This window comes from Gavia stellata, chromosome 6 (genome assembly GCF_030936135.1).
Source record: "Gavia stellata isolate bGavSte3 chromosome 6, bGavSte3.hap2, whole genome shotgun sequence".
NCBI lineage: Eukaryota > Metazoa > Chordata > Aves > Gaviiformes > Gaviidae > Gavia > Gavia stellata.
This window is the reverse complement of record NC_082599.1, coordinates 56,274,208-56,299,159: the sequence shown is the minus strand read 5'-3', so window position 1 is coordinate 56,299,159 and position 24,952 is coordinate 56,274,208. Positions and strand designations below refer to the sequence as shown.

Below are 24,952 nucleotides of genomic sequence, written 5' to 3'. Positions count from 1 at the left end.
GTTTTCTTGTCAAATATTCAGAAATCTTTGGATAAATGCAAGAAATTCTCAAAATTTAGGTGGGCAAAAAGGGATATGGCTAGTGAAGTCTGGATGTGCAATGACCTTAGGTGTAATAGCAATATATAAGGGATATTTACAGATTGTTGGTTTCTAACTCACTGCTGGTGAGTGAAAAGGGAGCAATGGAGCTGGAGAAGCTGAAGAGTCACCTTAAGGCCTGACCAGGGACTGAGGGAAGATTCCATCTTTAACTCCCTACTTAATTTCCAGCACACCCCCTGTTTTACAGACATGATGGTTAAGCTGTAAATGTCCTGCTTAAAGAACAATGATAGTTATCTATGTCATGAAATTGCATTAAAATACTCTCTCTTTTCATCCACTATAATTTCCACTCCAGAAATAGCCTTAAGGAAAGGCGACGATTAGATTATGAATTAGATTCTAGATGACAGAATCAATTCAAACTTGCAATAGCTGACTTTTCCCAATTTTGGGCACGTACGTATGATATGAATTATATTTATGACTGTTGTGCCTTTTCCATCCAAAGACAGAAGGAGGCACAGAAATTACAGAAGCAGTTGCTGTAAGTGCCATTCTGTGTAGGTGGATATAGTAGACACACCGAGAATGACGACTGTATGCAACACTGATCAGTATCTGGCAGGAATATATGTATGCACACTACAGCTAGAGGAATAAGATGAATATGAGAAGCATAAAGTGCAGCATAACACTTTATAAGAATAAACTGAAAAATGCAAAGGGCCTGATTCTTATTTCTTTTACATCAGTTTTACATGCTGCTGTCAGCAGTGAGGGTAGTATTGATTGATAATTGCAGAGGCGAAGAATGAATTAGGTCTGTAAGACTAAATTTTGTTCTTAAATTATGTATGTAGGATATTCCTAGACCTGGGATGGTTGACTGGAGTCCTGTATTAAGATCTTCTTATGAGATCAGGGATGTTGTTCCCTGCATCCAGAAAGTTACATGATAGTGATAGAGTAACAAGGTATTTTGCATAAGCTAAGGAAAGAGAAAGAAACTAAGTTGAAATAAAGAACAAACTTTTGAGAGAATATTGCCCTGTTATCATAACAGAACTACTACTGGTTTTACAGAGAGTCTGGACAAACAGCAAGGGCAAAATATGGCCCTAATGGAAGGCAGAAGAGAGTAATGGGTTTAAATTGCAGTAAGGGAGGCTAGGGTCAGGCATCAGAAAGACCTTTCTAATGCTAAGGAGAGTGGCCTAGGTTGCCTAGGGATGTCGGGGAACCTCCATCACTGAAGGTTTTTAAGAGCAGGTTAGACAAACATCTGTCAAGAATGATATAGGGACAGTTGATCCTGCCTAGGGGGAGGGGATGGACTGCATGACCTCTTCAGGTCCTTTCCAGTCCTATTTTTCTACAATTCAGTGAAAAAGAAATCTGAGAGACGAGGAAACACAACAAATTAGAGAAGACAGAGGTGAAAAAGACAAGTATAACAAAAAGGGCAGAAGAGATGAAGCTAAAAGGAGTGGCAGAAAGAGCAAGAAATCCATTTTAAACAATCTCCTTTATGATACAAATAAAGATTTTCATTTTTTTCTGATGTCAGCTAGTTCTTTCTGGGAAATATGGACATTAGCTCTAGTAAAGACCATGGAAGATGCTGAAAAACAAATACCTTGATATAAAAAGACATTCCCAAACACTTTGAAATGCCACGATAATACCTTGCAGAAGCAGTAGTTTAAGTGTTTCATGCTTCCATTTTTCCTGTAAACAGAGTTCTGTGCTCTGTCTACAGTTCCTAAAATGTGCCATACATTTGTGTTTGAGAAAGAGTGGTGGTGTGCTGTGGCCGCTGCATGATTTGAGAGCACCATGGCAGAGGAAGTCTTCAAACCCACCCATACTCCATGACCAGGCATGGGCTTCAAAAATGTTTTCTTAAATCTTCGGACAAATGGAGAGAATAAGTCATTATGCATATCCACATGCTTCATGCCAAATCACTTTCACAGTCAACTCTGCCAGAATGTTTCCACTGTGGCCCAAATACTGTACCCCATCACTGTAATTTAGCTTGCTCAACTAAATTCAAGTGAGTGAGTATGTGAAGCTGAATATGAAAGCTATTTGACGCTTAATAAGTATCTTCTCTCTCAGTATAGTATAACATAGTATAGTATAGATAGTATAAAGGGCCTCTGTACACACTGCTTAGACTGACAGAATAGGTGCATTTGGAAGCTAGCATAAAAAAACTCTCTGGGTTCACACAGCCTGTGCACATACTCAGCTCAAAATGAAGACTACAGCAAAGAAGTGCTGGTGTGCTGTGGACATAACTGCGGGTAGGACTGTGACAGCATCTGCTGATGTTCTTCCAAAGCCTTTCTGCAGGGTCAGAACTATGTTCAAAGTATATGCTGTAATTGAAGGTCTCTTGGGCTCGCTATATGAAGTGGAGGACACAGCCGGGCGTCTGTAGAAGATATAATTTTACATGCAAATCAGGTGCATCGGCCATCTTTTTGACCCCCATCAGGAATGATATAATGTCAATATTACAGTAACAGACATAAATGTCTATGTAAGTGCATAATTCAAAGGTAACAGTAACAGTGAACAGTGCTTTACTCTCTCTATGCCTCAGTTCCTTAGAATGACAGAGGTAGTGTAGTGATATCTTCGTATTCCCAATGGTGTGGTGCAGTTTTATTGACTTTTTTCAGATATCCTATTCCTACAAGTGCAGATGCCACAAAGAAAACTGGTCAGGAAGAGACGTAAGTTACAAGTCAAGTGTTCATGCTGTGGCAAGGAAAATTTGATGTAGTCCCTTGTACTAGTACATAGTCTGGTAATCTTGACTTTCCAAAATCTAGTAATTTTATCCATGGATGAAATGGAATTATGCAATGCTGATGGTAAAGGAAAAGAGAAAGAAGTGAGAAAAATTGTCACCCTCATCACTGAAAGTAATACAAAAAGCAAAAGAAAGACAAAGTTGGATTGAGACAACACAGTTTAGTGGCTATATTCAAACACAGGGGAAGAAGATTGCATTTCTCATAAAACAAGACAGCATCAAAGCAGTAAGAGCACTGCAGAGAGAAAATGAGTGAGAACTGGTTACATTTTTAATGAGAGAGGATAACGAGGGATTGCACGGAGTTGTAACAATGAGATGGTGGGGTATATGTGGTAGGTTGAGATTAGAGAAAGAAAATAGCTGGCATGAAATTTGGAAAGCAGATGTACAAGAATGACCACAGACCCATCTGAGAGCTGTCTAAGTCTTTTCAACAGTTAATCTGGAGCATCATAGCCAATGACAATGAAGATGGGGAACTGACTACGTAAGAAAATGCTGCTAGTAGCTCGTTTTATTGCGTTAGAGGTGGCAGAAGCCCAAAGCTGGTCGTGCTATAAGACACAATGAAATATGAAAAGTTCTGGCAGGCAGTGTAGATAAAACAAGACTGAGGACAACTGGAACTACAGGCCTGATTTAATGAATCTAGTATGTAGAAGGAAAGAGCCAGACAACAGCAAGAAGGGAACCTGCTTGATGAGGTACACTGGAGAACAATGTAATGTATAGAAGTTGCTTCTGTGTGGGCAAGCAAATAGTTATGAAAACACCAATTATTAGGAAAGCTGTTTAAGGAATTCATAAACAAGAATGTGTTTTGAACCCCAGTGATCACTGGCAGATGGATTCTTCTTACCTAATTTCACTCATCTAAGAATTAATTGTCTATCCTAAAATAGCTACCCCAGCTCCATCTCACGCCAATGGAGACAACAGATTCCTTAAGATACCGATTAGAGATTCAACCTATCTAAAAATTATTCTTTTTTGACAGCTTGAGTTGCCCCTTGGACATGCATACGTCTCCTTGTCTATGTCTCTTTGTCTCTACAGGAAATCTAGTTAACTAGCTTTCACCAGATACCTAACTGCTCTATGACTAAGTTAAGCAAGGTGAATCCTTTCCTAAATTTCATAAGGCTCCAATTCATGGTTCAAGTTCTTTTGTCAGTTGTGTTGGTGTTAACAAGCATTGTTGAAGATATGAAAGAACACCTTAAAACAAGGTTTTCAATTCTGATAGCAAATGACAATGCTAACAAATTGTTATACAAGCTCATCTTTTCTTGCAAAAAAATTGTGCATTTAGGCATACAACCTGGATTTTGACAAAATCCCTCCTGAGAGGCATGGAGGAAGTGTAGAAGTTAAGGTTACAAGGTACTCCTCTATTATGAGCTATAAACAGCTTAAAAAAGCAAGAAACATAGAATTAGGGATAAATCGTCCTTTTTCAAGAAAGGAGACTACAACTAGAGATCAAAGGATTTATACCAAATTCTTTGAATGGTTTTAGAAAGCAGCAAGAAAGGATGGTGAACAATGGTGAAGTTGAATCAGCAGGAGGAACACGTGAATTTCTTAAGTTAGTACAGAATACCATAAGCAACTTATGGATCCTGTTTACAACACGCCGGGGGAGCATTATGAAAGGTGAAATACAGAATAGACAGGTGCAAAGTGATTCACATTAAAAGGAACCATTTTAGTGACTCACATGGTAACAATCAGGGAAGCAAAGATCTATCATGGTAGATACATCTGCTTATTGAAAAATCTGCTCAATGAGCAGAGATAGTTAGAAAAAAGCAGGATGTTAGGCTGTATCGTGATAAAGACAGAAAATAATGCAGAAAATATTATAACGTTATTATGTAAAACAGTGATGCATCCTCACTGTGATCATGGCATTCAGTTCTGATCACAAAATCTTGAAGAGATTAGTGTGGAAATTGAAATAGTTGGGAGATGGGCAGTAAAAATTATTAAAGGCAAAGAAAAACTTGTTTATGAACAGAGATAAAAAGGACACAGACTACAACACGAGTGCAAACAGCTGCCTGCTTTAGAAAGCCATTACAATTTCTAGGAGAATTCTCGGGGTGTGCATAGATGCGGCTGCTTAGATTAGCAAAATCTTGGAAAACAGTGAAAACACTGAAGCTTTAACTATCAGTGTAATTTAAAGAGAAATGATCCCTACTGTTGGTAGTTTAAAAAACATAAATCAGAAACATCTATTTATTCTTAAAAACTAGAGGAATAGGATTACAATGGAATTGCTTGTGTATATTAAAAAGCAAACTATTTACAACACAGAAGAGAAGCACTGCTTTACACTACACGTAAGTAATCTACGAACTCATTTCCATGAGGAGACATTGAGGTTTTAGTCTGTTAAGTTTGAAGAAGTTGTATGAATAAATAACCCATGTAGTCTACCTAAGTGGACTAAAAAAAATACCTGAGCCATTTAAGTCTTCAGTCTTCATGCAAAAAGCAAGCATTAGCACACCTTACTTAGCAACTGAAACAGGCTACACAGGTTCGATTAATGCGACTCAGCTAAGAAGCAGCAGCTTACTATCATCACTTGCAATCACCTCTTCCTCCTGCAGTATGTAGTTTCCAAGAAAGTGACAAGTTGAAAGTTAAACTAGGATCATCTGCAACTGGAACGTTTTACTACATTATTTATTTCCTCATTTATTTCTCCGTGACATTCTCAAAACTTTTCCCAAAATTGTCTTGCACTCTTCTTTCCCCCTTCTGAAGCTTCTTTCATCAAGTTACAAGACACCAAATGCCATGTGACACCATTTAAAAAAATATTTTTAATTCCTGCTAAGCCTTCTGAGTTTCAGCACTCAGTTCTTCTGAAAACAAGGTTTTAAAATTACGACTAAATATGCTACCATCAGCCAAACACTACAGTTTGGCTAAGTCTTTACTCAGGCAATAAGATAAATTTAGGATCTCCTCATACTTTGTGTAATTCTAGTTACTTTTCAAATGATATGGCAGTTTGTATAGTACTAACTCAATTGCTTTTGACTGTCCATCAGCGTTATTCCTATGAGGAATCTGGCTCTCATACCTCTTTTCTGCTCCCACTGAAATCAATGGCAAAATTTCCTTTGACTTCCTTCAGTATAAGCAGAAGAGCCAGTAGAGGGAGCACAAATACATAGAAATAATTTTCTGTGGTTCCTATAAAAATGATAATGTGTACTCTTTTTTCATATAGTATTTGCTTTATTTCCCTCCCCCAGCAATCAAAAATACTGTCTTGATCAGGTTCGAACAGATGCAAGTAAGGAGACTCTGTGTTGTTTGGTGGCCCTTTCTGCAAGCCCTGGGACCTCAGGACTCTATGTGAGAGGCACAGGCTGGACCCTGTGAAACTGATCTTGCAAAATAATGTTTCCTACCCACACAGCACTGCTGGGCAGACCAGCACAATACGGGACACATCTTTAGCTCTTGGACACAACCAGAGCTCTGCTAACTGATGGTCTGTGCCAGCTGAGAACCACACATGAGCACGCAGGTTGGATGAACGAGTACAAATGCAGCACAATATGGCTAAACAATGACTTTCTACCTCGAACCCCTGCTCTCACTGAGCAAGCTGCAGCCTTCAGCAGCAGTTTGTCACTTTATATGAGCCCAGTGCCACTAGCTGTGCAGAGAAAGGTCACACCTCTGTCCCCTCTCTGCCCACTGATAGTACTGGCAGAGGTTGCCTGGAAGAGGTTGCTTTGCTGCAGGACTCAGAAGGTGTGTTGCTCTGCGGATGAGAAGGTCTCAGGGAATAACACAGGACCCCTATCCTCCTCTTTCCTTCTAAATCTCATGAGTTTCAAATGAGATCTCAGGATTGCTATGCTTTTTGGGAGCTTCCCCCATAAAGGAGGGAAAGATCTAAATTCTTCAGGGAATTGACTCAAAAAGAAGCACCCCACCCCACACATCCCCAGGAAACCAAATGTAAATTGCTGAGTTTCTTATTCCATTGTCAGGCTTTCCAGTGCTGAAGAGCACAGAGTCCACCCTCCCATCTATCCCGCTTTGTTTAAAACCACATACATGCAACAATTGCAAAGGCACTTGCCAGTAGTGTAACTCTGCTCCCATTAAAGACAATAGAGTTTAATAAATGACAAGTGCTTTGGAAAATGCCTCTGCTAGATAGCACAGAGGATAGGATGGAAAATAGAGAATGTAACCATTTGGATGTAAAACATTTTCAAAACAAACAAAAAAATCACCTTAGAGATCCATTGGCCCTCTACCTCTAAATTTGAAAAACAAAAAACCCCAAAAAATCAAATTGGAGTTCAGGGGGCCCTGGGAATCTCAGAAAAATACAAAAGGCTGCTACCTGCAACTGGAGGTGTAGTCAGGACTAGCAAACGAGCACTACCAGCAACAGGAATGCTAAGTTGAACATTTAAGTGAGTGACACTTTTATAAGTACCTTTTTGGTAGTCACATTTGATGTCTTTTCCATCCTCAATTTCCTCTCTTTCAGAGGAAAAAGGTGGCACTACAATTCTTTGCTTTACAGATGTAGACAGAACTAATGAATTTGACTTTAGAGTACTATAAAAAGAACTACAGAAATATTTTCAGACCATGGTGAAGTTGCTGCACCCATCCTGAAGTCTGTGAATTACGCCGAATAATGATTTCCCTAAAAATACTTTCTGTCTATGCAAATATGCGCAATTGTGTCTGATTTTCCAGTGAAAAAGACTAATAAGTTTTTGTATTTTTCTTTGTTTTCTCTGCACATTCCAAAACATTTCACACCCTAGTCTACTAGGTGACCACTAACCAAGGAACTGAACTTTATAGGCCAGATAGGCCTCTCCTGTCTCATATTCCTACTGTGCTTTCGCTGCAGAAAATTTCTCAGTTGGCCTATATTGACCTTTAAAAGAAAAAAAAGAGTAACTGAAAAACCCCTGAATATATTAATAAATTATATGGTACGACATTATATAACTACATATATAGTATGCACTAATATACCATGTATGATAGAATTAATCTTTTGTTATTAAAAACAATAAAGAAGTGGGAGTTTTTAGAAAGACCGTGAAAGAGTCTATGTGAGTAGTAGAAGATTTCTGCACATTTGTTTTGATAATCATTCAGGCTACTTTACCTGCTGGCCTGGTTTGAGTGGTGATAGTGTTATTCCCTGGGTATTGATCACTGGGAGTATCTGGTTGCCGATGACGGTAGCGATGATCTGACCCTGGGCGTTGGTCAATAACTGTGGAGTTATTGGCTGCACCTGAAGTCCCTGAGCTCCACCTGCCGCCTGGCTGGAGGGGACTGGATTAGGCATCAGTGGGATTGTTCCAATGATCTGGAGAAAAAGACATAGAAAGGGAAAATGCACACATGCCGCATGTATTTGCCACACATAATTACTTGTTTTATGCGTGTTAAATCAAACTTAGGTGAAATAGACACAGACAGACAGATAGGACAGGCTGAGGGTGGGAACTAACCGTTCCTTTACTGAGGTGATGAGGACTTTCAAACACATTTGTTGCATCACACATCACTTGTACGTTTTACCACCGTCATCCCCAACAAATCTGCTGTGGCTGAAAGTGTGTGAAACAAATGCTGGGCCACACTCTGGCCCCTGGTGATGTTTTGTTCCTACCTCTCATTTGAACACAGGGTGAATTAGATGCAAATATCAGTCTGTTTGTCTTGCTTTCTACAACTCATCTGTACAATGTTATTAACTGTGAACCGAGGTGCTTATGTAATTTTCCTTGACTTACTGATACCTAGTACTCTAGATGACCACCTATTACTCCCATGTGATCCCAGGGAGGAACAAAGAGGTACTGGTGCCTTTCAGGACATGGCTTATTAAGATACGTTCATAAAAATGCAGCTGCTTTTGGATTACAACTAAGTAGTACAACACAACGGGAAGGCTGCTGTTAGATAAAACATTTTAGCTAACATTTCTGGGGCAAGTACTTGCAGAAGGAGACACTTGTGACATCTCAGATTTGAGAACACAGTGATTTCCTAAAACGTGAACGTGCCTGTAAAACTAATATTAGGATGAGATGTCAAACAGATACTGTAAGAAAAATTGTCAGTCAATAAGCCCCTAGGTTGAAGAAAGTTACGCTGTTGGAAGACTCTTTTTACAAGTATTAGAGCATCTGAAACAAACTTCTGACTAAACTTGTGAATAACACCAAACTTTTTTTTTTTTGCAAACAACAACAAATTCAGCTAGACTCATAGGATTATTGCAACAGGAAAAGTAAAAAAAAAAAAAAAAGGCAAAACACATCTCTACTTCCTTCACCGTATCTCCTCTGACTTTCTCTATTATAGCCCCGCCAAAAACATCTATCCCATTGTAAGGGTTCCAGTCTTCCCTCTCCAGAAGCCTTTCTTTCTCCTCTTTATCCTCAACATCCACCACAGCATGTCCCTTTTGTCCCCCACTAATATGATCCCAGTTGCCCTGTGTCCTTTATCACATACGCTGACTAGTGCAGACCTACTTGGCTGCTGAGAAACAGGATGGATTATGGCCAAGTTCTCCCTTTTTTTCCTCAGTGGGGATAGTAACAGGGTAGCTTTCCTCAGTTTATCTGCTGATTCTTATTCCATTTAGGAACTCAATCACCTTTTTTGATCTCTTTATTTCTGATAAATTTTGTTGAAATTGGTCAGCTGCTTCAAAGCCATTAGGTAGGGATGGATGGATGGATGGATGGATGGAAAGAGGGAGAGAAGTCATAAAACTAGTTTCCTCATGAAAACAGGCTAAAGTGTTTCTAATGAAACTTGAAGGCAAATTTATCTCCAAGCCAAACATATAAAATTCCTATTGATTTCAACAATTAATTTAGATTATATCAATGGGAACCGTACAATACAGTGTAAAATTAGCTCTACAGTAACTGTTTAGTGAAAACATCAGTGGCTTTGTGGGCAGACCACTAAGTTACTTTCTGAGAGTGCAAAACTAGAGGACAACACTGAATTCCTTGCTAAAAATATAAAAAGGATACACGTATGAACTGTGTTGTGAAGAATAGCAGGGATCTGCAAAGACCTCTGCATATTTAAATCACCAGAGGTGATACACAACAACTCCAGAAAATCCATCCTCAGGAAAGCATCATGCTTGATATCGAACTAACTCAGGCATAGCTGGAAGGGCATGAGGCTCTTGTCAGAGGATCTCCCTCTTCCTTCCATTATTAGGCCAAGATATAACTCAATCAAGTGACAGCGTCCTAATGAGTGACTGCTCCTTCAGCAGTCACAGCCCAATGGTGTGCCTCTAGGTAGGCTCAACTGTGAAGTACAATGTGACAACTTAAACCAACTCCTTGAGTGAAGAAAGTGCGCTTGGCTAGCTATGGCAGCTCAGCTAACACGTAGTAAGTGCTGAAGTCATCATCATTTTACTGAACTTTCTCAGTTAGAAGAAATTTGGATGGGAAGACCAGAGGAACCATAAAGAAAAGCAGGACAGTTCTCCTGTGGGAGGACCTAGTAAAATGGCAAGCCCAGCTATTGTAAGAGCTGCATATATCAAAACTGTTCAAAATACTGTAAAGATATCATTTAAGTTCTCCTTAATGCATTCCTAAAAGGTAGACCAATCAATAAAGATTACTACCCCGATGTTACAGAGCATCAAAGTGAAGCACGATGGAGCATATTCAGACAGAGGTTGCGATTTGGAGAGTTAGCCTTCTAAGCTGGAATTGCCTGCAAGTTTCTCTCTGCAGATCACAGTACTTTTATATTTTTTTTAAGGTGTCCCTAGTTGAACTGCAGCTGCTTTACTGTTCAGGTGAGAAGATGGCAGTTCACTGAGGAGGGAGGCATTTATTTACATCATTATCAGATTTCAGAATGTTTTCTAAAATCTGACTTTCAGCATAAATTAAATACAACTTTCATGCAGTGCAACATGTAAATTTCTTCCAGTTTTTGGCGACCTAAAATATTTATGGGTCACAAATACATTTTTTCACTTTTAACATATCTCACCAAACACAAGGAATAGTCCTTCTTAATTTTATCAGCAGAAACATAGCAAAGGCCTTTCCTTCATTTGCCATGTCAGTAAAGGACGCGACCTTGGAGTGTCATTACTCCAATGTAACTTTAACTATCAAGGTCCTAATCCCAGCAAAGCAAAAAATGCTGCGCTGGTGTTATCAGTAATAGAAATGTTTGCATTCACATTTAAAATGCATTTCTTGGACTGCAGTTGGACATTTTATAGAATGACAGTGCTGAAGTGGACAGTTTGTAAGGTCAGAAGCAGAAGGCTATCTATATGTATTAACGTGTGTCACACACCATTCTGTACAAGGCGTGCTGTACATGCACACAGCCAGAAACGGAGCAGGGAAAACACAGTGAGGTGTTCCAGAAGGACAAATGAACAAACAGCCTCAGGGGTGTTACCGTAGGAGTCAAGGGTAAATCTGAACGAGAAACAGTTTTCCCACTTCCTGAAACTTACTGAGTTTTCAAGATTTTTTTTCCATTTTATACCAAAATAAAGTAAAAACTTGTCTGGTTAAAAACAAGACATCCACTGGTTTCTAGTTAACCAACAGGGCTACTCTTCATGGCATGCATCTTTGATATGGCTAAACCCAGATTCAAGCTTCCCCTTTCAAGTTCCCCCTTCTCCAATTACCCTCCCCTAAATATCCTAACAGCTCCCTGACTCACACATAGGGAGGAGTACTGAAACTGGATCCCCTCCTCAAACCTTGTGTGACTGTCCCGATGCTGGGCCAGATCCCTCTTCCCCTAATTTTGGTATGAAATTTCACCCTGGGCCTCACTAATCTGTCCTGTTAAAGTATCATTAAAGCTGGCACTTTATTAAGACAATTTAGGGTTTTGATACATTTAAATTTTCTGAAGAAATAAAACAAGACCATGCCACAGGCTTGAGACACTGGCGTGCCACAGTACAGACTGTTTAATTGCCAGTGATTTTCCTAGTGGGGAGGCTTTCTAGCAACTGCTGCTATTTCAGATTATATTCAAGAACAGTTCAGGAATAGCACATGACAGGGACTTATCCCACAAGATACTTACAGAATCACACAATCACAGAATGGTTTGGGTTGGAAAGGTCCTTTAAAGATGGTCTAGTCCATCCCCCCTGCCATGGACAGGGACATCTTTCACTAGACCAGGTTGCTCAAAGCCCCATCCAACCTGACCTTGAACGCTTCCAGGGTTGGGGCATCCACAACTTCTCTGAGACATAGCAGAAGAGGCTTCTTACTCTGTCAACGTTTGGACTCAAATTCATAAACCATCTGACCTATCAAACACGTTCTTGAGAAAACAAACACATCTCTAAAAGTCCTCATGCTACAAAAAATAAAATTTTAAAAGGTTGTTTGTTTTTTTTTTGTTTTTTTTTTTTTTTTTACACTATGCACGTGACTTTCACAATTCCTTTTATACATCATACAACTGAAAGCAGGCACTAAGTGTTCACAAAGGAGTTGCAAAACAGGTGTCATGTGCAAAACAACAGTTTTGAAAGTCCAAAGGTTAATTCAAGGGACCCCCTTGTCAATGCTCCATAACCTCTAAGGAGTCAGGCACAGTAATCTGCAGAGTGCTGTTGATTAAAATAAATTACACCTGGCTGTATCTGTCTTAGGTGCAGGTTCCAGATATAGGCACAAAATGTAGTGCAGATGTGACACTGGAAATCGCAGCGAGATATTTAATGTAAATTCAGACCTCAGCTTTTTTACAGAGATAGGGCTTTAGTCCACCTCGAATTAAAACACCAAGACTGTAATTCTGGCTCTGCTCAAGCAACAGAGTGTTGCCAGAAGCCTTGGTGGAGTCAGATTTTCACTTCAAGTATTCAGTATGTTTATGGATTAATAGATACATCAATTGCATCTTGAGGTGCTTAGAGGGCAGTTTTTACAGATGTTAATTTAGTTTTTTATGCTTCCCAATGTTAACTAAATTTTAAAAAACAATTATTTGTTTCTAACTTCAAAGGAAATTCAGGGTGATTGTTAAGAGCATCTGAATATTTTCCATTGATTAATCTGTTAGTGTCATTTTAGCATCCTAGGATTTCAAGATGTCTGAGTCAGGCCTCTCAAATCTTACAACTTGAACCTGCCATTGCCAAGACAACTTCTGTGATTAAGTGTTATTTATATGAAATAAAGTTGTAAGGCTTGGTTTGCACATTAAGTTAATTTGTTGATCTGCTCCTACATACCGATCTGCTCCTACATACCATCTGGGGGCTCAGCGGCCTTTGCCTACATAGTCCTGCAAACTGTAAATTCATCTGCAATGAAAGAATAAGCACACAATTAAAGTGCAGGTAAAATCCCAAGGAATGGAGCTGACCATAGAGGGGAAAAATCCCAAACCCTCAGTGTTATCAACAGTATCTGTGAGTGTTACCCCCAATCTCAGTGTAATGCCCTAGCACTGATAAACTGAAGTGCTAGTCACTATCATACCGTTAAACAGATTTTGGTACCCTCAGTAAAGGTTTCTTCTTAGAAATGAAATAAAAACATCCGATCCCTTAAAAATGATCCCTTAAACAACAGGTCCTGAAGAAAGAATAACGTTAAAAAAACCCCCATTCTTATCCTTTCTTGACAGACCACACATCTGCATATTTAATTGCCTTTGTGGATTACCTCACTGTAACTCAGAGGCTGAACCTGTGGGCAGAAGCTGTGCGACTACTCGGAGCTTCTGGGGATAAATGTCTAATTGTGGCCCCATCTGTGCTGCAGATATAAAACCAGATTTTGCATAACTCTATGAAGGACTAATTGCTGATTTCCCAGCAGTGAGTCTTTTCTCGTGGCTCCTAATAAACCAATTGTGTTTTGACATAAGGTGAAGTTCCTATGATACTCTAAATTGAAGCATACAACTGTTTTTTTATTAGGTTCTGCCCCCTCTCGCCTCATCAGAAACAGGGATGCTGCCTTGCTTCATTGTTTTCCTAGCACAACCAAAGGAATATTATAAACTGTAGCCAAATGGATGGTTCAACAACTGCCTTTGTTTCTGCTGTGAAAAGGCTAAGTAAAATCAAAGACTGACTACACTAGGTTGTTTCTACTGTCAGCCAGGGCTGATATAAAGCAAAGAGTGCCATTTCATCTGAAAAACGTCTTTAACTATGAAAAGAAAACGTTAAGATTTTTCAGTAGTGTCATCAAAAGGAACGTCTCACTGATTTTATCAGTGTTACAGCCCTTTAAATATTGAAGGTTAATTATTCAGTTTTGAACAACAGAAGAACAATATAAAAATGAAATAGAAAAACAGAGAAAAAAAAGGAGCAACAGTAAAAAACGTTCAGTAAAATGAGGCAAACCACCTTATACACATAAGCTAATTTAACATCTCAAACTGTGAACAGAATGCATGAAAGTCTTACTCTTACATAGTGAGCCAAAAAAATAAAATAATAAAAAAAAAAAATCACTATTTGAGTGAATGTTTGCTGATTTAAATATGCTTCACTCATCTTCATTTTCTAGTCCTCAGAATGTAATCCGAAATGAAAGCTCACTTTGGCTTCTGTTCTATAATGCTGGTACGCTTAAACTAATTTTTTCTAGTTTTACAGGGCCAAAAGCTAATTTAACCCCAGCAGTCATACCACCTACAGTACATAGGACAGTGTTAATGATTTGGTTCATTTTCTACAGTTTTGCAAGTTTCCTTCAGAAGCTGCTTCTGTTCACAGATATGTTTCTTCTTGTGTGGTCACTATATCAGCATGAGGTACTTTAAAATCTAAGGAGAAAATGACTGAGGATAGGACAGAATAATGAGAATCTCCACAGGATTCTTTAGCCTCTGTGTAGCCGCCCCTTTCTTAATCACACACACACATATATATACACTACCTATATAAATTATAAACACATATTTATATTTTTATATATATATGATTTATTATCTACCAATATCAATAAAGCCAGCTATTTATATACACTATACTATATATACTACCAATCTACACACTGAAAAACTGGAAGCATGAATACAAGCTCCATTTGCAGACTACTTCTGAAAGAAATGCTGCTCCATCTGGTTTCTTGGAGTAATGACAATATGATTCTTGAACCTCAAGACAGGAGGAGGCTAAGGCTGCCTATGTCTTTTGAAGTAAAAGGAGTATTCATTTATGCAAAGCTTGCAAACTTCTTTTGCTGCATTGTATTTCCTGATGAGAACTCAAAAAAATGGCACAACAAAACGCTATTTTGAGAACAAGGCATCAACTATGATACTAGAAAGAGACACCTATGAAACTGTACTTCTGAGTCACCATTTCATGTAAGGAATTATAATTTTCAAGGTTAAGTATTGTTCATATATCATATAATATATTGGATGGGATATTGTTTGTAAGCATCATAATGGAACATTGAGTCTGACATTCTGCCTGACTTTCTCAGTGCTTTATTTTTTAGAAAATAATGTTTGTATACAAATGTCAAACTATACAGAACTTTATTTGTCATCACTGTAGGAATTATGTGGTGAAATTTTTCTCAAGCAAATACTGTTATGTTCTGTTAGCAGGGGCATGTATACAGTCATAAAAAAGAACGTCTCTTTTATCAAACATCCCGAGTAACATAACGTTTTCTCATTACAAAAATCTAAAGATATATAATTACCACATTAAAGATTAAAAATTATGTTGAGTGTCTGCTGAATTGTTCTTTTGAAGCAATCTACTTATCAGATTTAGCTTCCTTTTAAAAATCAAGAATTAAGTCAGGCATTAAGGACCCACAGAGGTCACAGTTCTCTGAGCTGAGCAAAGCACCTGTTGACTTTAATTAGATTTACAGGTCCCAAGCATTTCTGAAAATCAGCTAGCTAGATCCTTATGAAAGTGTTAATTGTTTAAAATTATATGATGGATGACTTGTATAAAATATTTTAGCAATATTTTTGTTTGTTATGACAAAAGATCCATCATAGTATGTTATGACAAAACAGCCAATACTGTCATAATGGAATTGTTATGACAAACCAGCCATAATTTCTAACAATGTTTGATGAACACGAAAATAAGTCACAACTTACTGTTTTTAGCATTTGACTGCTTGTCTCCCAAACCACGAACAGCTTTCCTGATTGCTGTGCAGATCCTTGTAGGGTGTATACATGCAAATACACTTCTGTATGTGTGGTTTTGGTATCTTTTTTTTCTATAAATACTCTTGAGAACAAAAAATAACGGTATTCATTTTCTCAGGAAGTAAATACAAAGCAACTGAGCCCCCAGCGTGAATTTCTAGATTTAATTACAATGAAAATATTTTGGTAAATATTCATTCACCTCCAATTTCTTTTCATGCAGGCTGAGATTTTCATAGTTGTCTACAGAAGTATCATTGCTACTTTGGCTCCTCTGAAGATTTCAATCTCAACCAAGTATGAAGCATCTCAGACAAAAAATCCTGGCTCTGAAATAAAATTTCTCAACCTTTCCAAGCTTTGTATTGCTGTGGTGAAGGAAGCATACTTTGTGTCTTTAGATTGCAAACTATTTAGGACAAGGATTGTCTCTCTTGGACATGAACATAATATAAACATTTACTACTACTTCTCTCTCATAGCATAAAGAGTGGACTTGCTTACAGCCCTATCAGAATCTAACATACTGGACATACAGCAGAAGAAAATGTAGGCATCCCTACACTTTGCAATACATGCCTTGCTGAGCTATTCAAGGCTAGCTGGGGAAGCAAATTGCCCTTGCTCAGCAAGCCTAATTAGGCCAAGCCTAACGCGTGCCAATGTGATTAGGTTGCTTCCATGCTATGGCGACATTATTGGCTTGTTTGGAACTAGCTTTGCTACTTGGTGTTGTATTGCACTGTACCGGCCCACTATAGAGCTGCTATTTAGAGGTTGAGAGCCAGAATAAGGCAGGATTTAGTAATTGCTCTTTGATCCCATGGTTTTTAAATAAGAGCTGCTATTGAGACATAATCTTGCGTAGATATGAACAAGATAATGTTCTCTACTGCCACAACAGTTCTGACTGAAATAGTGCTGTTTTAATTTTTCGAGTTGTAAATATTACCCTTTTAAAAAAGGGACATTGCACACTATTGTCAATGTCTTTGTCTGGGTGAGCAGGAGAATTTTTGGTGTTCTATTTTTATTTCTTTCTCTAGTTACTCTTTTCAACTTGTTTTGCATAGATAAGAAGCTGCATTTAGGATACGGCATGCTCTTAACTGCCTTCAGTAGGCGGTCACTGCTGTCACTGCTTTATCTTGTGATGCCATTCCTGAGAAAGTTATTCCACCAGAAGTAGTATGGTCTTGCAAATATATGTTAAATTTGGAATCTTCAAAGAGTTATTTTTCTTTTTAATTTTCACTGATGAAATTTCCTAAGGAAACAGAAGTGTCTTCTGGAAAAATGACTTTGAAGCCTTAATGATGTTTTATTCTAGTCTTGACTTGTCTGCTTAGAATACCAATGTGTGTTTTCTTGGACACTTCTCCATGATAAACTGGACTGAAATCATTAACCATCAAATAATCTTCAAATGCAATCTTTAGGACCACAGTTCTTTAATTAGATTACAGGTCAAAGAATTTCTAGGCCATCAATATATTCTTGAATAATCTGCTCTCATCTTCTCACTATCAAATTACATACACTATATAAAATATTTATCAGAGATCACCAGATCTCCCAGCCTGTAACTCTTAAAGGTGAAATTAGTTAGGCATGCTGATTCATGCAATCGATTCAGATTTAGCCAAAATTCACTACAAGAAGGCTAACAGATATTGCAATCAATCAGTGGCGATGATACTCAACATTATTGCTACACCATCATATTTCTCCAAATACTGTTCTACATCTTGAGCCTGCTGCCCAGACTGAATGACTACAGATGACACAGTAGTTGTCTGTCAACCCATCACTTCAACATTGTACCTGTGCAACAAGACATTTTTTAAATACAAAGTCATGCCCTGCTTCAGCTGATGTTCCTACAATTTTAGATGATCCGGACTTTAGCTAAATAAAAGATAAAACTGTTGGTCTTATTAATTAAGAGTTGTAACTTGGAATGTGATAGTCTACAAAAGCTCAAGGCAAGGCTGAGGTGCGTAACTGTGCAAACCTTTGCACCTGGCCAAACAAATGTACTACTGAAACACTTTTAAATTTTACAGTGCATGCATTTCTTCAACAAGAGATTTTTAGACTACTGAGAACAAACCACAACACTAATCACCAGTATGACTATGGTGGAATGAACCATTCTGGATTTCCTCCCTACCATGGATCCTCACTATGGAAAACAATATTCCAGTCCATAAAGTGGAATTTGTTTGCAATGCAGCACAATTACATGGACGTTCAGGACAAGAAGGAAAAATTATTTCACTGAAAGGAGGTGGGAAAATTTAGATGGGTCATATGCAAGTTCTTGGATGGAAAATGGTCATGACTCCCAGATTCTAGATCTGAATATCTACAGAAAAAAATCCTTCCTGAGATGAAATATAACTTACCTTTGCCACAAATCATCAGAGAGAGAGTCGATTGTTCCTTTCAGTACCAATACTTCCTTGAAAATTTGCCAACCAAATATAAGCCAGACTTAGTCCTTCTTACCTGGTGGAATTTGGAATGGCTGCTGGTTCAGCATGCAGCTCTGCCAATCAGTTCACCTTTGGAAAGTCACTAAAATTCCAGTCCTCCATCCAATCTTCTGTAACATGTTTGTAGAAATACTGTTTATCTCCCTATGAGTATTCCTATGAGCCTTAAGTAATTTTTGTAAGGCTATCTGAGAGTTATCAAGAAAAGATACCATATGAAGGTAGGGGGTTTTTATGCCAAAGGTGGCTATCTCACTGAAGATACCCTCAACTGTTTCTTTTCTTGAATGTTAGTAGCAGGAGCTTATTCTTCACTCTTTGAAAGCACAATGGCTAAAGTATCTCACATTATCAAATGCATCATTAATCCATTTCACCTGAGCCTGCAGATAAAAGAGAAAGGTAGGTGTTCTGCTCACATCTTAACAGCTTGACTTAAATTTCCACTCTGGCCACCACCCAATACAAATCACAATTACAAGTTCTGTAATACAGATACTTAGTATATGTGATGGTATCTACCACAAATGACTGGTCCTATCATGTCTCTCAGGACAAAACATTCTCCTGATGCAATGGCACATAGCTCAGGAGGTAGCTGGCTGTGGATCTGGAGATGAATATCCAGCATTCAGTCACTGGTCCATTTCCATTGGCCAAAATACATTTGTTTGTGGTAGTTTATATACAGATTTGAGCCCCTCTCAGGGCTATCAATTTATTTCGGTACACTCAGGATGTCCCTAACTAAACAAATACTCCAAAAAAGCAGAGCCCATATCATTGAGGCCAGTTCCATGGAAGGTGGAGAATCACAAATACTTTGAACATTTTCTATCCTTGCATGTTGTCTCTGTATCAGTCCTAAAAAGACTTCCTTTTCTTTCAACAGTGACCTGCAGAGGACCAAGGGCGAGGGGTTCCTTTACCTTCTTGATTCTAGAGGAGGGAGAGGATAAGGGCAGAGACCAGCTGTTTCCAGGATCCCTTCTCCATCTGTGTATGTGTCACTTGTCTTTCATTTACATTTTAAGTTATTTTGGGCAGGCCATCTTTTTTTTTCTATGTTAGAACCGGGCCTTAGCATAGTATTTCAGCCATGACTATGGTGGTGCTGTAGACAATAAATAGCAACAATCCTATTTATCATTGAAAAAAATTGTTACATTATGTAATATTCTCACATTTCCTCTTAGTTAAGATAGAATGCTACCGAGACTTGCAAGTGGGATAATACTGCTGCACTTTCTGATAAAATTTACTGGGATTACAGGTTCCTGAGGGAAGAACTAAGGGGGTGCTACTTTACCTTCATCAGCACCGAAACACTCCCAATACAAAAGGAAAATACATGAAGGTCATTTTTACACACTGTGGAGAATGTTTAAGAACATGGCTACAAGCTGAGTTAAAAAATGAAATGATAATGCTAAAAGAGATCCTTATGCTTACAGTTTATTTTAAATATTTCCCTCGAGCTACTGTTTTGCACAACTTACTCTTGCAACTGTGGCAGCTGGGGTGTCAGTGGACCACAATGAATTGCACTGAATAAACAGATCCTTCCCAAGTGCAGAGGACATCATGCACAGTTACAGCTACAGCCCCTTCTCTTCTCTTGTTACCCAGACGTTCTTCTCCATGAACATCCAGAGCACTTCCACAGCTCGGCTTTGCCAATTCACACTTGGCCAGATTCTGCCTCTCTCTTGGTATGTAATGCCTAAATGTGGAAATTATCCAAAAGAAGCAAGAAGGCTACTTATGGAGTGATGTACTATACTCAGTGCCTGAAGGAACCAGAGAACCTTAACCACGGGTATCTTTAGTATATGAGAATTTAAAACTCTTAGTAAGGACAGTCAGATGGTGCTTCCTTCATTCAGGCTTTGCCTTACTTGGAGTAGTTGCCCTGATATCAATCCACAGAGCAAGATACTAGTTAACAAGACTAAAAATGGTAGAGCCTTCTATAAGGAGAACAAAGCTGATATGAAAGGGAGAAACAGCAACTGCAAAATTTAATTTAGTTTTAAGTATTGTCAAAATGCATATTGTACTTACAAATGTCCTTGTAATACATTTTTAAAAAATACTGAAGTTTCAATAACACGAACCCTCCGTAAAGCACTTCTTATTAAATCTTGGAGCAATAGCGGAGAAGATTCCCTGGTGTATGTGAATTACAGCCGAAGAGGATGAGTGAAGTGCAAATGCCACAGTATAATTTGTATATGGAACATTTTAATTGTGGGTAATGGCAGATTTTCAATTTTATAAGTCAAGGAATTGTGCTCATTTCTGAGACAGAACTGAATATATTAACTGCCCTTGAAACGGTATCAATATTTCTTCCTGCGCAGAGCACAGCACAGTAAAATGCATTAAAAGATGAAAGCTCTTTGATCCTTTTGAATGCTTAAAGATACCGGAACAGTGCCAATAAGTTTTGAGGAAGAGGCTAGACAGAAAAGAAATATTATTAATTGCCAAGATAGCACAATATCCCAAAATAGTGACACTGAGTGTACTAAGGACTACAAAATTATTTATTGTTCATAGTTCTACCACACTGAGTCTCTCAGGCCACAATGGGTTCCTTTCCCCCTGCCCTTTTATTCAGGTGAAGTCATTAGTATGCAAAAATATTTGATCTTGACATACACAATCGCTGTATCTTTTTAGCCCTCAATATTAGGGAGAGAAAACTGTCCTGGATTATATCACAGTGTACATCATATGAGTCAGGAGCAGACTGAATAACTGGAATCCCAGAAGTCATTTACAAGAGCCATTGAGCTTCACTCAATGCTCCACTGGTTCTGCTGCACTCAATGGTCTGCTGTGGTTCTGCTGCCAATTGTCAGGTAATATTTTCTAGGAAGATTTCATCTCTGGGCGTCTCGTTCATTGATAATAATGCCAATTACCTCTGGACTCCATTTTACTTTGGAGCTACGCTTGCATAGTATTATCAGGCCTTGCTCTGATTTGACTTCTACTGATAAAAACCAGAAGTAAATCTACTGACCCGAATGCAATGGCCTCTGGGACTTGAACAAGGCATAGACTGATGTTTGGGTCTAGCTGCAGCCCATAGTTCTTTTTAAATTATGAATAGTCTCAGGCTAACTTGCACCCTGCATGTGCAAGGTCTGGTTATGTCAGGCTTTGGCTTCAGCAGAAGCTTGCAAAACGTAGGGATTCTTTCTCTTATTCCCTGTTCATACAGAACCCACTCTGCTCAATGGAGCAGCCCCATGCAGCAGCCCCATGCAAACCAAGCAGATGACTCATGAGTAGTTCTGGAAAGAAAGTGGGAAATTATGTTATTTCATTTTTGGTTTCACTTCAAAATGGAATGTAATTTAAATTTAAAATTAAATAAAAATCTGAAAAAACTGTTTTGTGTAGATTGAACCATTCTGATCAAAACGGAAATATTTCATATTCCTTTTAACCTTTCTAAACGTGAAAAAGTCCCCACTAAATTTTCAAACAGAACATGTAAAAATGAGACACTTAAATCCTATCCAGACGCTGTACTTCAAATTTTTACTGAACAAAATTTGTCAAAATGACATGTTTTATATTTAGATTAAATACCATTTTTCCATCAGAAGTCAGCAATGAAAAAAATGTCATTCAGTTCTGCTCAAAATGCTGCAGGTATTTATACTAGAAGATTGATAAATGAGGTAGTAAAATGTAATTATACCTCACTCTTTAACATAGATTCAAATGCAACGCTAGAATCCTGAGGGGTGCTTCTGGATACATAATAGATTTCCTTCTCTAGAGCCCACTGTATTCATTGCTGGTAAGGTCTCCAAGAGCACTTGCACTAGGGCAGGCTCCAAGAGCTCAGCCAAGGACTAGAAGCCTGATGTGTTGGGTACTGGAGAAAGAAAGGGTTGAGGTTGTCCCTATTTCGAAAGGGGAGAGGAAGCCCTCATGCTGTCAGGACCAGTAGTAGACTGGCATGCTCCAACGGCACAGAATGAAGTCCTTCTGCTTCCCCAGTGAATCTGTGCCTGAACAATGCAAAAGAGGAGGACACTCCCTTCTTTACCCCTTTCCCCGAAGCTATATGCACTTGTTGAGAGCCTAAAGCTTCCATTTACTTTGTAGCTTTTAACAGGGAGTCTTTTTTTAACCTCTTGGGACATGGACAACCTGGCTCCTAGTTTGAGAGTTGCTGCTCAGTGGGGGAAAATGTAAAAGATGGTGCTCTGTCTACTGTGATTCTTCCTCCAGCCCCGTGCTCTGAAAATACTTGCACACATTTCTCATCCCTCACCCTAGCTGGCACAATGCTCGGAAAACTCAGTGATGTCTAACATGCTGGTTAAGAAAGCTTCTACATCTACCAGCCTCTCCTTCCTCCTCAACCCTCCCCCAAAAGAAAAGGAGCCCATTTCTCAGATTAAAAAGAAAGTTCCTCCAGGCTCAACGTGCATAAGATTTGTCACCCAGGCTGCTTCGCTCAGAAATGAAAACGTAAAGATGTGTAAACAACAAATAACCTCAAAAAAGAAATGAGCATCTAAAAAAAAATAAAAAGAAGAAAGTTATCAAATATGCATTTGTTTATCACAGTCAAGTTTTATGATTCAAACATGATTCATATATATTTTATGAAGAGAATATCCATTGTGGTGGCAAAATTAAATGTATTTTGAAACTTGTATGTGACATTTATCTATCTGCTCTATCAGAAAAAAGTTGTCATATTCATTCAGACATATATTACTTTTTCAATTTCCTGCCAGTAATGTTTTTTTAATGTTCTTTAGGGTGAGACCACAGGATTTCTCATTTCTCACAACAAAGACCATAACTCATTAGAATTATGTTGATGAGTTTATACCTAAAAAAGTTGCATCACCTTTTTTTTTTTTAGATGTGAACAATTTGCACTCTTATCCATGACAATCATGGCTTTTTCTTTGTCTTTTTTAAAAAAAGATAGAGAGCCAGGTAGAGAGTTGTCGGCTCCTTTTTTTCCTTCTTTTACAGATGTTAATCATATAAAACACAAACTTATGGTGCAATTTTATGATGATTCAGGTTCTATTGTGAACCACAAGAGATAACAAAGATAGTACAAGTATTGAAACTCCTTATCACATATCTTCCCTTCCAAAGGGATATAAACTTTCTATCAAAATCATAAACCCAGTGCTTAAGAATAAACAGCACCGTGCAGCAGGCAAGGCCAAATGGTCATAGTTAGAGAAGAAACAGAAACCAATTAAAGTGAGTTAATTGACAAGAGGCTACAGCTCCCATGCAGAAGACAGGCTGGAGAGGTGCAAAGTGGAGATGGCAACTTCCTTCTTTGAGTTGCTGTTAAAGCGACACTGTAATAAAAACCTTATCTCGTGCCCCATATGCTCAGTGCAAGTCCTACGACAGATGTTGAAGTGCAGTGGGTCAAGCCCTGGGTAGAATAAGAATCAAACATCCTTTCTATCTTTTTTGATAGGCTAATAATGACACCATCCACAATACAGACTTAAGTACGCTCTGTTGGTAAAAAGTGAGGAGAATTCCACAAGCAACGTTTGAGTTTCATTTCTGAACAAAAGCAGAATATTTGGAATCAAATTAGATGATATGCTTCCCCTTCTAAGCATACATAATATTTGGGAATAAATACAAATTTAAATAATATTTAGTAAAGCTGGCAATAATTAGGATGGCCCAGCTTCAAAAGGCTGTTGATCAGCTTGGCTTAGATACGTACCTAAAATTATTCGAACACTGGCAACTTAGCCTATTTTTTAGGAAGGAAATTCTTACATGATTAAGACTCTCTAATAACATTTGTAGCATCTGCTGGATGAAGCTGTGCTGGAAATACTTTTAAGCTGGCCTGCAGTCTGAGGATTTAGTGCATCCCTTTTCTGTCCTAACCAAAACAGCAGGGTAAATGCCCAGAGAAATGTAAAAAGTAATCTGTCAAAGGGAGAGATTTCTTCCTCACTACTACAAGCTCAAAGTTTTTTCTTTTAAACTAGAAGAACCTCAGAGATGCAAAGTCTTCATTTATGCACAACTGATTTTTAAATAACAGCATCCTACAGATAGAATGCTTAATCTTACTTGAAAGAAAAGATGCCCAACAGAAAGACCCTTCCTTCACATTGCTATCCATCATTTAGTTAAAGTATCAGTAAAGTTAAGTACATTTTAAATAATTCAAACAGATACCATTACCTTCGTCTGTGGGATGCTACTTCCTTGTTTATTCAAGAAACACAAAGAAGCAAGCAAGCAAAACAGGAGCACAATTTTCACAGAAATTGAAGAGTGCCTCTAGACTCATCCCAAAAATAAGGCTGGTCAGCCAGTG

At 38.3% G+C, this 24,952-nt stretch overlaps 1 protein-coding gene across 1 annotated transcript in view; it reads right to left on the bottom strand.

The window, feature by feature from the left end:
- POU6F2 (POU class 6 homeobox 2) overlaps nucleotides 1–24,952 on the bottom strand; it is a 312,117-nt gene that overhangs the window by 16,774 nt on the left and 270,391 nt on the right. The window contains exon 7 of the mRNA XM_059819000.1: nucleotides 8,055–8,261. Coding sequence (XP_059674983.1) covers nucleotides 8,055–8,261 — 207 coding nt within the window. The remainder of the gene's footprint in view (nucleotides 1–8,054; nucleotides 8,262–24,952) is intronic.